This window comes from Argiope bruennichi, chromosome 5 (assembly GCF_947563725.1).
Source record: "Argiope bruennichi chromosome 5, qqArgBrue1.1, whole genome shotgun sequence".
Taxonomy (NCBI): domain Eukaryota; kingdom Metazoa; phylum Arthropoda; class Arachnida; order Araneae; family Araneidae; genus Argiope; species Argiope bruennichi.
In genome coordinates this window covers 55,760,214-55,775,999 of record NC_079155.1, presented here as the reverse complement: position 1 = coordinate 55,775,999, position 15,786 = coordinate 55,760,214, and the positions used below count along the sequence as shown (strand labels likewise).

General features: G+C 26.7%; 1 protein-coding gene across 1 annotated transcript; it reads left to right on the top strand.

Moving 5' to 3' along the window:
- Positions 1-5,300: 5,300 nt before the first annotated feature.
- LOC129968266 (micronuclear linker histone polyprotein-like) lies at positions 5,301-12,947 on the top strand. The gene is made up of 3 exons (XM_056082121.1): positions 5,301-5,414; positions 8,478-8,538; positions 12,112-12,947. The coding sequence occupies exons 1-3, from the start codon at positions 5,301-5,303 to the stop codon at positions 12,945-12,947; spliced, it is 1,011 nt and encodes a 336-aa protein (XP_055938096.1).
- The last annotated feature ends 2,839 nt before the right edge of the window (positions 12,948-15,786 follow it).

The following is a 15,786-nucleotide window of genomic DNA, read 5'->3' as shown; positions in this document are numbered from 1 at the left end:
CCCTGGTTCTAATCTTGACAAACTAACATTTAAAAAAGTTTTACTCTTCTGTGAGCAAATTGATCGAATTATAAAGCTTTAAGTTTCTTTATTTTAAATGAGAAAATTTTACGAGTATTTCGAGAAAGTGCTGTGAATTAATTTGCAGATCTCTCTCAAGCCATCAGTTTGAAAAGGTCTAAATAGTATTCAAAGCTCTTTAACTCCGTTGGTTTTAGTAATTGAATAGAAATTTTTTTTAATGCCAGAGTTTCGAAAACATTTTCTATCACTAGTACAACTGGCAGAACTATATAAAGGACTTCGAAATTTTTCCAATAATTTATTTGATGAAAACAACATAAAATATAATTGTGTTATGTAGAGCAGTTTTTCAATTGGAAGTATTATGGTTGAGAAATCTCTATCTATCTTATGGTTGAGAAATTAACATCGAACCACGATTAGAATGAACACTCTGTGTGTTTCAATGCAAGGCATTCTAATTATCATTTTTTTAAAATATTTTTAGCTAGAATGGAAGTTTACAACAATGACAAAATAAAAAGAAGGAAAGGTTTACTGTCCACAGATAAAGACCAGGCGGACCTTACGAGACCATCTCTACATCGCAGTGATAATCAGACATCAATTGAAAAGAAACAGAATAGTCCAAACTCCAGCAGAGAACGTATTTTTAAGACTGAAGAAAAACAGCCCATCCGCAACTCCAGTAAAACATCTATGAAGAAGACTGAAATAATAAAACCACTTGCAAAAGAAACTTACCTCGATTTTCCTAGACTTAATGATCAACATAAGATTGACCAGGTGGGTCTTGCGAGACCATCTCTACATCGCAGAGATAATCAGACATCAATTGAAAAGAAACAGATTAGTCCAAACTCCAGCAGAGAACGCATTTTTAAGCCTGAAGAAAAACAGCCCATTCGCAACTCCAGTAAAACATCTATGAAGAAGACTGAAATAATAAAACCATTTGCAAAAGAAACTTACCTCGATTTTCCTGGACTTAAAGATCAACATAAGATTGAAAATAAAACTTATCAAACGGCATATGCTGATGCTGGTACATATGTGTGTTTTGATTCAGAAGATAGTTCAGATGAATCCACATTTGTCTTTCTAGATTATTAAATAATAAGCAACTCGAACAGAATGTTCTTTTGCTTGTGAAATAAATATTAGAATTCCATAATTGAGATTAATTGATTATTTCTTTATAAATCTTCATGGCATTCCATAGACATCTTATTCATTTCGGTCTTTTACATTATGTTTTAAATTCCAAATAAACGTTTTGAATGATTTTTTTATGAAAAACGTTCTAAAATAAAAAACAATTCATATTGCCTATTATATAAGGTATTTCTTAATTAAGCGAAGAACAAAGTTTTTTTTTCTTGACATGGACAACATTAGTTAGTGGTAATTCGTACAAGCGTTCTCTTTTTTTAATCTGTGTCAAATTATTTCATTAAAGAAACCAAGAAATCAAATTATACAAAAGAGATGTAATTGATGTTAAGTACAATCATCATTCCCAAAGAATCAACCGGTTACCAAACGCGGCTAATAAACAATGGGCTAAATAGGAGCAGCTTTTAATTTCAATTACAAATTTCGAAGTAATTAAAAAAGCGATAAATATTACACAATCATGCCGCTAAGCATCTAATTTAAATTAATGATGAATTTAGATCCTATCTGATAATATTATTAAAAAAGAAATATAAATAAACTTGGTATTTGGAATCCTTTGAGACAAATAGAAACAATAATGAACATTTTATATAATATATTTTTTTCAATTTCCTGCTCTGAAGGATTAATAGAAACATGTGTAATTCATCATTAAATTCAAAGAAATATAAAAGCATGTCTACCAATTGGATTTTTTTTTATTTATTAAAACTAGATATCTGTTGTGAAATAACGTATCAAATCGTTTAAAATGCATATGGTACGAAATTAATACATTGCAACACTAACACCTTTAATTAGCAAAATTACATTTTTAGATCCGAAATATGTACTATTGATTAATAATTTTGAAACAACTCTCCTCTACTAAAAATAACTCCACATATGTTAAATTTACATATTATTGCTTTTTCGTATAGTAAAATATTATTATTATTATCTCGTATATTACATATGATTTCTTTCGAGAAAGTATAGAAATTGTATAGGACTCGATAATTTTGACGAATCTCCACATTTTAGACCTCTCAGAGTTCGAACAACACAGTTTTGGAAAATGTCTGTCTGTCTGTGATAAAGAAAATTCAAAAACGATTTGAGCTAGACAGTTGAAATTTGGTATACGGTGTTTATACCAAATTTTATCTATCCGGGTGTTCAAATATAAGTTAACACGATAAGTGCAAAACGAAGATAGCTATATAGATAAGATTCGGTACACAGATTTAACTTCTATAGCGGAAACACTTGTCAAATTTTGAACCAAATCCAACAAAAGTTTGATTGTCTGTCGGTCTGTATTTTCAGAATCATGTAAACGTGCTAATTCAAAAATGCAATAACATAAATATATCATATTTAGTGCAGAATTTTTTTACCACAAGTGCAGTTTTGTCCCAAATCTTTGTTTCAGCCGATTATGAAAAACGTGTCTAAAGCACAAATTAGATTTTCGGACACTATTAACTGCATACCAAAATTAATCGCCAAAAAATCTTTCCAAGAATGACAAAATAGATTCAGTAAAAATACTACATTCATGCCAAAACTAAATATTTCGTAACTATTGTACGTCAATGCTATGCAAGGCGTTCTCTTGCATGACAAGTTTATTAGAGTGTACGAAAAAGTTTGGAGGAGGCCATTCCAGTTGGTTTTTATTTCATATAATGAAATGCTATCAGATATTAATTCGTCAATTCTTTTCAACGTGCTTTCTCAATGTCTAGGCATAGAATTATGCTAGATTGTTATTAACATTGTATTTGAAAAAAAATTTCTCTTATTTTCAGAAAAACAAATTTATTTACTCCTATTTAAAAAGCTACATTGTTTACAAATTCATTATTTTTGATGAGGATTTATGGATTTTCCGATTTTTAAAGTTTTTGATGGTTTGATTAGATTTTTTTTCAGTCCTCAAATTTTAAAGGCATATCAAAAAATTGTATAGTAGATTGAGGAATGATGACGATGTCAAATACTGACCATTTATAATAAATTCATTTTTTTTAGGAATATCGGTTTCTTTACATATACAGTTGGGATATCTTTTTTTATATTGTGCACTGTTAAATAAATTTTTATGCTAATACAAACAACATTATATTCTATTTTTAAAAAATGAAGGAAAAATGTAATATTCACCCATTAATGTAAATACATGAATTTTGACTTTGGGACAAAATGGCAGTTCTGATAAAAACTGAATATATGTTTATTCTTAGTAAATATAATATTGAGCACTAATTAATTAAACATTGTTAAGTATGTTTTCTAGGGCAGTACTGATAAAAGTGTTATTGTGTTCAAAACTCTAACTATATTAAATTAATATAATTCAAAATTGATATTTTTCTTTCGATCAAAAAGTTTACTCAAATTTCTCTTGAGAGTCATTATGCGTAGCTTTTGTAACAATTTATCCTAGTTTCTTCATGGAGAGCTAAAATAAATCTCACAAAAGGCAGGAATTTCACTGAATTTCCTTTAGGAAGTTTCAATTCATGTAAGCAGTGTTTGAAAACAAATTTTAAATTTTTAAACTCACCTCTTTTACTCTTCCTTCAAGAAATAATAGCTTTTTCAAATCCTAATATCTTGCTTTTGTTGCTTTAGATGCTTTTATGTTTTGCCCCAAACACGAAATTGTTAGAATATTATTTGTAAGTCTATGTCATTTGCAGTATGATTTGAAACAATTTATGGATCATGTTTATCCAGAAAATTGCACAAAATATGTAATAATTGATATAAATACCAATTAGAAAACAATAAAAATCACTTGAAGCAAGATAACTACGTAGGTCATCAACCATACTTCGTTCATTTTACGGTAATTAAAATTGTTCAAAGACTTTGTTAGTAAGATTAATTTAAATTTTTTAATAAGATTAACAAAAATAGGATATAAATAAAAAGTGATTATAAAAAGAGCATTGTCTAATCTAATCATGCATAATAAAGAATAACCAAATATCAATTCAACGAGATCCTACATTGCACATTTTGAAAATTACAGTACGTTAGCCAAAATACATGAATATCTTATAACAAATAATGAAATGACCGCCGAAATTTTTCTGTTATTTTTAATTCTAGCGGTGCGGAGTACCAACATTATCCGTAAGTCGGTGTATCGTATTTGAATAATACGAACATAAACTAAGTCATTCGTTTATCTTGTCTTGCTTATCAACTTGCTGTAGTCTTTCTTGTTAATCAAAACAAAATGAAAATGTTAAAAAGAAAACTGCTATTTCATTAAGGAATACTATAGGTTAATTTATTGGTATTAATATAAAATATTTCTCGTCGTTGTTTATAAATAAAATTCGAAATGAACAAAGCACATTCGCACATAAAAATTCAATGGCATTTTACAAATTAAAAAAAAAAGCAACAGGTAACTCTGCTGTCAACCTAACAGATATTTTTCTTGTCTTATTAGATTCTTGGGTATCAATGTTAAATATTAATTATATAAAATTCCTAATTCTTTTCATTACAGAATACTTTTTTAAATTATAAAAATATTTGTGAAGTTATCAAGAAACCCATTTTAATGATTGTGCAATGGAGAGTAAGCTTTGTTTGTGATACACTTAAATATTTAGCAACAAGAAATCTTACTTTTTTCCATTTAAAACGCATTTAAACAAGCAAATACGCAAATAGATTTTTATTATTCTATAATTCAAATACCTATTTTATTACCACGAATTTTTTAAAATTATTATTTTAATATATTTTTATCTATGACGAAAATCTTTTGGTTTTCAATTATTTAATTACATGAATTTTTATTGTTTTATTTATATCTTGCTAGAAAAACTCAGTAGTTATAAATTTTTTCAATTATTATTTTAATATATTTTTATCTTTGACAAAAATCTTTTGGTTTTCAATTATTTAATTTACGGGGATTTTTACTGTGCTCTTAAAGCTGTACGAAAAACTTGGTAATAAAAAAAAAAAACGTAAAATCGTCTGGCATTCTTAGCAGTATTTAATCAGAATTATTCCAGTTCTTTTACACTATCGTTCGTTATTTTCATCACAAAGAAAAAATTATGGATAATTCTAAAAAATGGGGAATGGCAGAGTTGACTCTGAGGAATATTAGAAATAAATTATGGCTTAACATGAGATTATTACTTGTAATTACTGCAATCGCCATCCTGTTTTCTCCTGCTGTAGCCATCATATGTGTAAGTTTTTTTACTATTCATCTAGGTAATTAAATTATTAAAATGTATATTTTTCTAAATTTGCACAAATCTCTTACTTTTAATGCTACAGTGAAATAAAAATTCTTTGATGTATTTAAAAATAATTTTTTCTCTAATGTTGAAAATTTTTTGAATTTTTCTTAATTTTGCAATTCTAAATATCGTATAAAAATTACTAAATATATATATTTGACAATCTTTTATATTTAAATTCATTTGTGACGAACAATGTCACAGTTATTTGTTAATTCATAAGATCCAGAATATTTTGAAAATTATGTGGTATAATTCAGGATACAACTAAAGAACCTTAGGATTAAGATATAAATAATATAAAGTTAAATCGTATAATATAAAATCGCATAGTAAATAAAAGTAGATACTAATTCTCTTACAAGTAGTCAGAATATGAATGACATGAAAAAAGTCTTTACGACATTTCTCTATCTTGGCAAATTGCTAAAAACTCTTTCTTGGATTTTTTTAATTATTATTATACCTTACCTATCCTTGAAAAACATGTCGATTTTATGATAAGTAAGAATACATAGTTTAAAGTGCTCATAATTCTTATCTCAAATATTTTAAATTTCTCGAAAATGCATTGCGTTATATTATTAAAAGCAATACAGCTTTGATTTATTTTACTCTGAAAAACCTATAACGATTAAATCCAAAGTAATTTTAAGCCCAAATTATGATTCTTCTATTTTTGAAATTCTTTTCTAAAATCTATATTTTTTAATTAAAACAAATTTGTAAATTCTGAATTAAATTAAATTTTTAATTTTATTTTATAAAAAAGCCTTGTTCAAGTTTTAAGATCTAAATCAAAATGCTTGTGAATGTTAGAAGAATGTTCATTTAGAAAACTTATTATTTCTTTCAATGTTAAATATGCAAATATTTTTAATGAACTTAGAGTTCTGGTTTCTGAAACAGGAAATGGTTTTGATATAATTCATGTAAATTAATAAATTAGTCTGCGAAAGATTTAAATTAAATATCCTCATCAGGTTGGTATAATTTTTTAAAATAGACAACAAAGAGATATCTATGTAAATCCTTGCAATTTTTTTGTTGAATTTCTGATATCAGAATGGATGTTGTGACTTTCGTAATAATACAAATACTAGTCGCTTTTAATTAATTTAATTGTGTTTGATTTTCAAATTTATTTCTTTTGCAGTTCTTTATACTTGCAAGAATTCAATTTAGCCATCTTATCTTTCATAGTTTTGCGATTTACGTTTCGTTGCTTATTATTGTATATATAGAGATGATTATGCTTATCCGGAATTCCAAATTTTCTGCTTTTCAAAATCCTGATTTTTTTTTACTGATGTTGACTAACTTTCTCAAATCTTGTTTTATTACACAATATTTTGTTATGATCATTAAATTGGGATTTTTTTCAAACTATAACTCCAAACGTGGCAATTCAGCAGCTACATTTGTAACCCTAAAAAACGAAAATTGAATGTTGTTCAACGGAATTTTATCTTTTTCCGGCACTATCCAATATTTCATGATTTAAATTTTTTTGAAATAAAATTTAAACTTATAATAAATAATAAATAAAAACATATACTTAATTTTTATTGAATCCATATGGAAAAGTTATTTATAATGAAGAGATTCTTATGCAGTGCTGGAAAGGTTAAATTAAAAGCCATTATCTTGATCAAACTGAACTTTCATTCTCTTCCTACGAAAAAAACAAACAAAGCAATTTCCGAAACTACCTCCCCTCCCAAAAAATAATCTAAATTTGGCAATTATTAGAAAAAAACTGTTGAAAAAACAAAATGTTGCGTAGTATATTGAAATGATGCAGTAAATAATTATTTTCAAAGTTGTACTTTTTTTTTTTTTTTTTTTTTTTTTGCCAAACGAAATTGTTTGAAAATATGAAAGCCATAAAATTATTATAAATATGCCCATTTATGAAATATATGGTTTTTCATAATTTTTTCAAAATTGTTCTTTTTTTTTTTTTGTCTTACTAATAAAATTCTTTTAAAATATGCATGCATGAATGAGCATCACATTAGATTTTGAACTATTAAAATTATGTCGGAATTTTATTCCAGGAATTTTGATAAAGACTCGCAATTACCCTTTCCCCCTATATATATGAAATTTCCTAAAGAAATCAAGTAATATAAAGTTCTAGTTACATGAAAATTGAAACTGCCCGAGATATCTAACTTGATGTGCATAGCGTATATTTACATTTTAAAAAAATTATTGAAGGCGAATATCTGCAGTTAGGTTTTTTTTTATATTCAATCAAGAATATTAAGAAATTTTACTAATTCTTTACGAAAATTTTTCAAGCCTTCTAATAATTGCATGCAACAAGTCGAGCCAACAAAACATTTCCAGGCATATTCTTTCAAACATCGGTTAATCGACATATTGTCGGAAATCTGTAATCTGTTATTGAATTTAAAAGTGGACTTCGATTGTATGCAATCCGAAATTTACGCTTTTTACATCGCTGTTCGATATGAAAGATGATGTTACAGTGCGTTGCGAATCGGTTTTCTCATAAATTATTAAACTCTATAACCCTCATTTCATGTAGTGAAACCATGCTTAAACGAGAATGACATTATCAATGACTTTATATCACAGGTTATCCGATTTTTAAAGGAAAAAAAATTATTATATTGATATTTGGTGTTGAATAAAAAAATGGAAGTGCATAGTTGTTTTGTTATTTAGAATACATTTAAAAATGAAAAGATACTTTTATATTATCCCGTATAATATTAATTATAATTTCACAAAATTTGAATTTCGGAGTCTTTTTCCATTTGTAAAACTGCATGTGCTAATCACATTTATCTGAACCACAGTTTTATTTATTGTTATTGTGTTATTACAGAATGTAATAACACAAGGAAAGTAAATATGTTCAGTATTTGAATTGCAAAGCTTTTTAAGCACTGGAACAACATTCTTACTTCTGAAAAGATGATTCTGATCTTAGGACTGAAGTCAGCCTGATTTGTAATGAAATTTGTTATGTTTCAGATTATTATTCAACAACTTAGAAAAATCCTTATGCTTTTGGAAACTCATGATACAATTGAAGGTGAGTGCTTTATTACCGTCATTTTTTAAATAGGAATTTTCCTTTGCTACCTTTCTCATGTATCATGTATATTATATTGAATGCTATTTATAAATAATGGTTAAAAATGTTTTTTTGGCAACGCACTAGATAAATACGATAATTAAAATTGAGTATTATATTAGCCTATAATATGACTGACTACGCATATGCTAAAATACTTTCCATTAATATGGTTCTATATTATTTATTTCTATAATGTATAGTAGAAAATTAAGAATGTAAGAGGTGCTTTTTTTCTTTTGATCGATTATATGTACTTTCATATAATAAACAATTTTGATGTAAAATCTAACTCACCCATGTAATTTATTCCACTATGAAAGTATTGAGTTCTCTCTTTTTATCATCAACAATAGCGGAAATGAACCCGATTGAATATTAGTAGCAACAATGAAATAATTCGAGTTTCATTTCAGCAATGAAATGTATCGTAATAAATACTCTTAGAATATTTTTTTTAAAATAATTGGCTAAATACGGAAAAGCAATTATACGGAAAAAATGCTTTGGTTGAAAAAATATATTTTTTTAAATTTTAAGATGACGTAAAAACAAATTTTTATGTTGCAATATTTTTGACAGTTACCGTAGAAAGACGCCGAAATTTTGTCTAATTTTTAATTGATTAAATTTCTAATTAAAATTTCAAAAAAAAACACCTCCAAACTGCACATTTTCATATGCCAAAATATGTTTGTGTCAAGTTTGACAGTTCTTGCTGAAATGGTCTGTCTGCAGAGTGCCAAAACACATAGCATATTGCATTTATCTTTGTAATTAGTACAAAGGAACTGATAAGTTTAAACTTGTTGATTGTCTATATGTAACTGTTGAGCGTGACGGCACTCAGTTTAGAGTAGAGCTCACTATCGCACTATAGTCTTAGCCCTTTTGTTGTCCTGCATGGTAGGTTGCAGGAACATGATTATACAGTATTCTGACTATCTTCATCCAATGTTGCAAACTATGCTTCCTGATAAATGATATACGTACCAAGACAATAATGCTCCCATTCACACTGCCGAATAACCAAGACTGTTTAAATGAACATGATGATAATGTACAACATCTCATATGGCTCTCTGTCTTAATATAATCGAACTTTTGGAAGATGTTTTGAAGGACAAACTATGTAGTCGCTTTCTATCTTTATGGTCAGTATGGCTATAGATACATACCCTGTCACTGTCGTGTAAGACTTGTTTTTATCCATTTAACATCTGAAACAAAGTTCAATAATTCATATGAAAGAAGGATTATAAGTATATTAATAAAATTTTTTTGTCTATTTTAGTTATATTCATATTATTTTATCTAATTCCTGTACTTAATGCCACGCATCTAACTATTTGCGTTTTGGTGTCATCGTGTTCATATTGACATGGATGTATGGATAGGCATGATCAGACAGCCATCTCATTAAAGGATTTCATCTGAAGATAGATAGACATCTTCAAATTCAGTGAAAAGACCATACACTAAATCGCATGCTTGCAGGCCGTTTTACTTTTTAAATATCATGCACATAGACCAACATAATTCCAAAAATATGTTTTGGAGAATGCTAAAATCGAAAATAGATATTTTGGAGGATCTCTTCTTCTAATGTTGGATTTGGTTCATTGTTAGTTACAGATATGTAATTTACATTTAAGCATAAAACTCTGTACCAAATGTTTTCCATCTAATTCATCATGTTTTTGAATTATTATGTTCCCGTGTACACAGAGACGCAAACATTATTTAAAAGTATTTTTTCTGTCTCAAGAAAATCTGACACGATCAGATTCATAAAAATTTCTGGTGATGATGTTTATAACAATTTAATTGAGACATGATTTAAATATTAGTTTATACAATATGCATTTCAGCAGTCGTAGTGCCTGATATCAAATCGGAAGGTATACATTACAATTATACTTTTTTTTACAATATAATACTTTCTGATGATTATTTTGCATATAAGGAAGTAAAAAAAAAATCAAATGCAGCTAGAATAAGAATTTTTCCATAAGTTTTCAATTTACAGCGTGTCGAAAATGAAAATGAAGTTGCCAATAGAGTTCTATTGTTTCTCCTTGAAGAATGTTTGGAAAGTATCAATTTATTTTCTTAGTCAAACTTAAGCAAATTTAAAATGCTTCCATCTTTTTAATACAGAGCATTAAATTCTTAATTTTTTTCAATTAATTGATTTTTAATGTTTGAAAGATAAAGAAATTTATCTAAAATAAAAATTCTTAAATTGCAGATTACGAACATTTCCATAGTTCCTTCTTAGCGTTTGTAAAAATCTTCTTACCAAGAAAAGTTTCATTAATATTTTTGTATTTTTTAAAATTTTAGTTATTTTATTCCTCATTAATTACTGATTTATACTTTTTTTTTTATTTTGATACTTCGCGGTTACGTGATAATTTCTTATAAAGTACGGATTGTGACAATATTTTTCCATCTTCTAAGGAACAAAGTGGGTAAATTTCCCAAAATTTTTTATGCATTTTCTTTTTAGAACAAACAATTTACAATTTTCTTCATATAAAATATATTTTTATTTTCATACTTTATTTTTAACAGTCTTTTAATATTTAATATGACTTAATATCAATAAATGCGTTTCCTATGTAACTACCTCAAGTGCTCAAAAACTTTTTTTGGATTGTTTCAAACTATTTCTTGAAGAAATCAGTCTTTATAAATTAAATGTATCACATTTCACTTCGGATTTAAAATAGCTTTAGAAGAGGGACAAATACAATGTTGTTTTTTTAAATAATATAAAATACTTATTTATTTATTTTACGAATGTAGATATCGCAAAATTTCTGAAGTGTCTGAATATTTTAGGAAATAATTGTGACAATGCACTGGCTATGTAAAACAAAAATTGAAAACATTCCAAATTATTACAATTAAATTTTTGAATTGTTTCAAGAAATTGATACATTTTAAAAGCTAATTGGCCAATCCCTCGACATTTCATTTTTTCTATTAATTATTAGTTTACATATATTCTTCTGAGAATATGTTTCCGCTCTGATTGATTCATTTGAGAATCTTTAAGACTGATAAATGTCTACAAATGATTTAATTCAAAAATTTGAGGTTACCTCAGTCTGGTATGCACGAATTTCGTTTATCAGATTTTTTCAAGAAATTCATTATTATTAAGCTGTAAAACTTGTTTTACATAATTTTTTCGATAACTTACTTATTATATTACATTAATATATATTTTGCAAAAAAAGTAACTAAATTATATGATTTCAATTATATATTTATTTAGCAAAAAAAGTTTGAAATTTTTTATTTCATTAATCAATGGTGAATTAAGGATTATTACTACATTAGAAGCTTTTATGTTTTGTCATTTCATTAAAAATAATAAGGCTATTTGTGAACATTGAAATTTTAAAAAGTGAGTTTTATAGAGTTCTTTTAAATAAGAAAAAAGTTGCATTCTTATTATTCCTCTTTATATTTGTTCATTTACAAAAATATTTATTATTGTCCCCTCTCCCCTTTTTTTAGCGAGAATGGAATCCGCTATCGAAAAGGAGCGAAGGAAAAGACAGAAAGTATCTCGGCCTGTATACAAAAAGCAAATACGCTTTAAGTCATTATCGATACTCACAAAAAATGGTACATCAACTGAACAGAAACCAAATAACCCCAATCCCTGCGGAATTTTACGAAAAAAGGCAGAAGAGCAGCCCAGTCACAACTTCAGTGAAGCACCAGCGAAGACGACTGAAATTATCAAAACATCTGCAAGAAAAACTTCTGTCAGTATTTCATCAGCGAATATAGAATCCCGTATCGAAATGGAAAGAGGAAAAAGAAACAAAGAATCTTTGCCTGCATACAAAAAGCAAGAAAGCCTTAAGTCATCATCGACGCTCACAAAAAAAAGTACATCAACTGAACAGAAACCAAATGACGCCAATTCCAGCGGAATTTTACGAAAAAAAGCAGAAGACCAGCCCAATCATAACTCATGCGGAGCACTTACAAAGAAGACTGAAATCATCAAAACATATGCAAGAAAAAGTTCTGTCAGTATTCCGTCAGCAAGAATAGAATCCTCATCCTCTAACGAAATGGAAAAGAAACAAAATAACTCTAATTCATGCAAAATTTTAGTGAAAAAAGCAGAAGAAAACCGACCTAATGACAACTCCTGCGAAGCACCTACGAAGACTGAAATCATAAATACATCTGTAAAAAAAAGTTGTTCTGTCGGTATTCCATCAGTAAATATCGTACCATTGACTGTTGATGTAAATTCTCAAATAAGGTATATTGATGAAAGTTTCGAATCAGAAAACAGCTCGGATGAATCCGACTTTGTCTTTTTGGATTATTAAATAAGTAGTAATTACTTAAACGCAATAATTTATTTGCATTTTTTAGCAAATAAATGTTAAAATTTCTCAAAAGTGATTTGTTTATTTCTTTTTAAATTTCCACCTTGGTTTACAGCCTACACAATCATTTATAATAATTCTTTTACTGAATTTCAAATAAACAAGAATTTGAAAGATCTGTTTGAAACAAGATTCTAAAATTCTAAAAAATATATGGTTACCTCCCATTATTTAACGCCTCAAAGCATAAATTATATTATAAATACTATTATATATAATTAGTATAAATATATTTTGCTAATATAATATTCATAAATTGTTATGAATATTATATTAGTCGACTGAAGTTCAGATGAGAAATGTTCTGCCAGTTTTGCATCAATTTTTTAAAGTTGTTTCCATAGATATAAATTTAATTTCTTTAAAATTTTAATTAATAAAATTAAATAATAATTTAAATTATAAATTTTTTAATAATTTAAACTTTAAATTTTTAATATTAAATAATTTAATTTCTTATTCAGAAGATGAGTTGGGCAAGGATTACATAGATTTTTTTCATATACTTTACATTTAGTATTATAACAGTTTTCAACTTATGATTATTGCTTATTATATGATGGATATTACAATTCATATTTACTTCCAGAACACATATTGATCTTATCGTCGTTTTAATTAATAGTTTGACCGAATTTGAAAGAATCATATTTTAATAGTTTTGATGCAGATTATGTTTTTAAAAAGAATTGCAAATGAAAGATACAGTGTAATAAGATATACTATAATATGAGATTTAGATTTTTTCATATATATATATATTGTATATGTATAATTGCCATATTACTTAATAACTATACAGTAACTTGTATTTGAGCAAATATCCTTTCAAAAATACTAGCAGGATTGATAACAAGCAATTAACGGCTAAATAATATCACGATTTTATTATTTTTGGAGAAATTTTTCATTTTTCTTCCGTTTGTAATTCCTAAACCGATTCCTATGCGGGAAATTTTAATATGCAAGAATTTTGTGATATTGTATTTAAAATTATCATGGTGTCGAATTCTGTAAATTTAAATTGTTACATCGACAATTGTAAATTTACACGTAATTGTAAAATCAACGATTTTTCTATTGAATTTAATTATTATTATTATTATTGCCATTCACAGACTGCATTTATTTAGTTTCATTCCGTTAATTAAATTTTGCAGTCATGCTTCCAAAAGGAAAATTATTTTATACTCTCTTCCAGTATTATTTTTATGTTTTGCTTCCAGTCTAGACTTTTAGTGAATATTTAATGCCAGTAGCTTTCATCTGGAATATCGTTTGTGTTTGATGCTTAACTTAATATTTATAGAATATTCAACATTTTAAAATTTCATATATAGTTAAAAATACAAGTAATGATTTTTTAGTTGACTTGCACTTGATCGGTTTTCTTGCGCTCATGAAACTTTTTAATGGAACCAAATCTCACGAAACTTGTGACTGTCGATATTATGTAATATCTAAGATATACGTCGCCTTACGCTTTGCTGCAGTTTTCCTTAATTATTCTTCGTGTGCTATTGATTCTTATAAATTAATGCCATACAGTTGATATATATGATAATTTATACAACAGCATGCTAGCTGGATTGGAATATGCTGATAAAAAAATGAAAGAACAGTAAGTACAATTAACATATTAATTATATATAATTAACATATTAATTATAATTAACTTATAGGATTTATTAAGGATTTATTCTTTAATATACTCAATACTTTACTGAGTTATGTTTATAAATTCCATAAAAAAGGTGAATGAAATAAAATCAAAAAGCAAAAATTCAGCAAGGTATTGCTAAAGAATCTAAAAATATGAATGGAATTTTCATACCTTGCCTTTCAACAATGTAAGAAAAATAAACAATTAAATATTTGTAAAAGCAATTCAAAGGGTTTAAGTGGCATTGCTGTACTAGAAATTATTTATATAAATTTGAATTTTTTTTTTTTTTTTGATTTCAAAACGGAAGAAAAAATTTTTATTTTAGAAGAGTGCAAGATTTTTTTTTGTTTGATTATATTTATGGAAATTACCAACGAAAAATTTTAAAATATTGCTTAATTTTTAATTAAATAAAATTTCTATGATTTGGTTCTGACCCTATTAGCACAAGATATCGCACGATGTTGTTCAACATTTTGAATGCGGACCAACATCCTCTAGAAGTCGTAGCAATATTGTTGGGCATTTTGTGCTAATGAAGGAGGTTGATATTCTCATTTTCCAAACTTACTCACACATGTACATAGTCCTTCATTGCCTTTACTAATAATAAAGATGGAAGTGTTTGTATGTGTTGTTGGAGCTCCACCAATCCATCATTTCAACTACAACTACCAAATTTGGTTCTTAATAGTTTAGAGATCATGAATGTGCACCTCAGAGAATTAAAAAAAAAATTTATTAGAAATTTAAATAATTGAAAGTTAAGCTGAACTTTGACGCTTCGACGCGATAATTTCTGAAAATATTCTTACATAAAAATTAATTTTACACCATTTCAAAATTTAAAAAATTGTCTTTTTAATGATATCAATTTTTAGTAGTAAAAAATTTCCTCAATTTTGGAAATTTTTTAAAAATAAATAAATAAATATTTTTTTATTTATTTTCAATTATAGATTACATCGTTGCCTTCAAATTCAATTGTTCATCAAATATTTGTTCGCTTGATTTTCTTTCATTGTTGAAAGTTAGGGAGGAAAAATTCTGTTTAATATTTGTGTACTTTAATACAAGATAAATAAAAAAGTGAAATTTTTCAATACCGCGAAA

Coding starts and splice junctions, on each gene's coding strand:
- LOC129968266 (XM_056082121.1), top strand. CDS start 5,301: ATGGCAGAGTTGACTCTGAGGAATATTAGAAATAAATTATGGCTTAAC. Junction 5,415..8,477: donor CTGCTGTAGCCATCATATGT/GTAAGTTTTTTT, acceptor GTTATGTTTCAG/ATTATTATTCAACAACTTAG. Junction 8,539..12,111: donor AACTCATGATACAATTGAAG/GTGAGTGCTTTA, acceptor CCCTTTTTTTAG/CGAGAATGGAATCCGCTATC.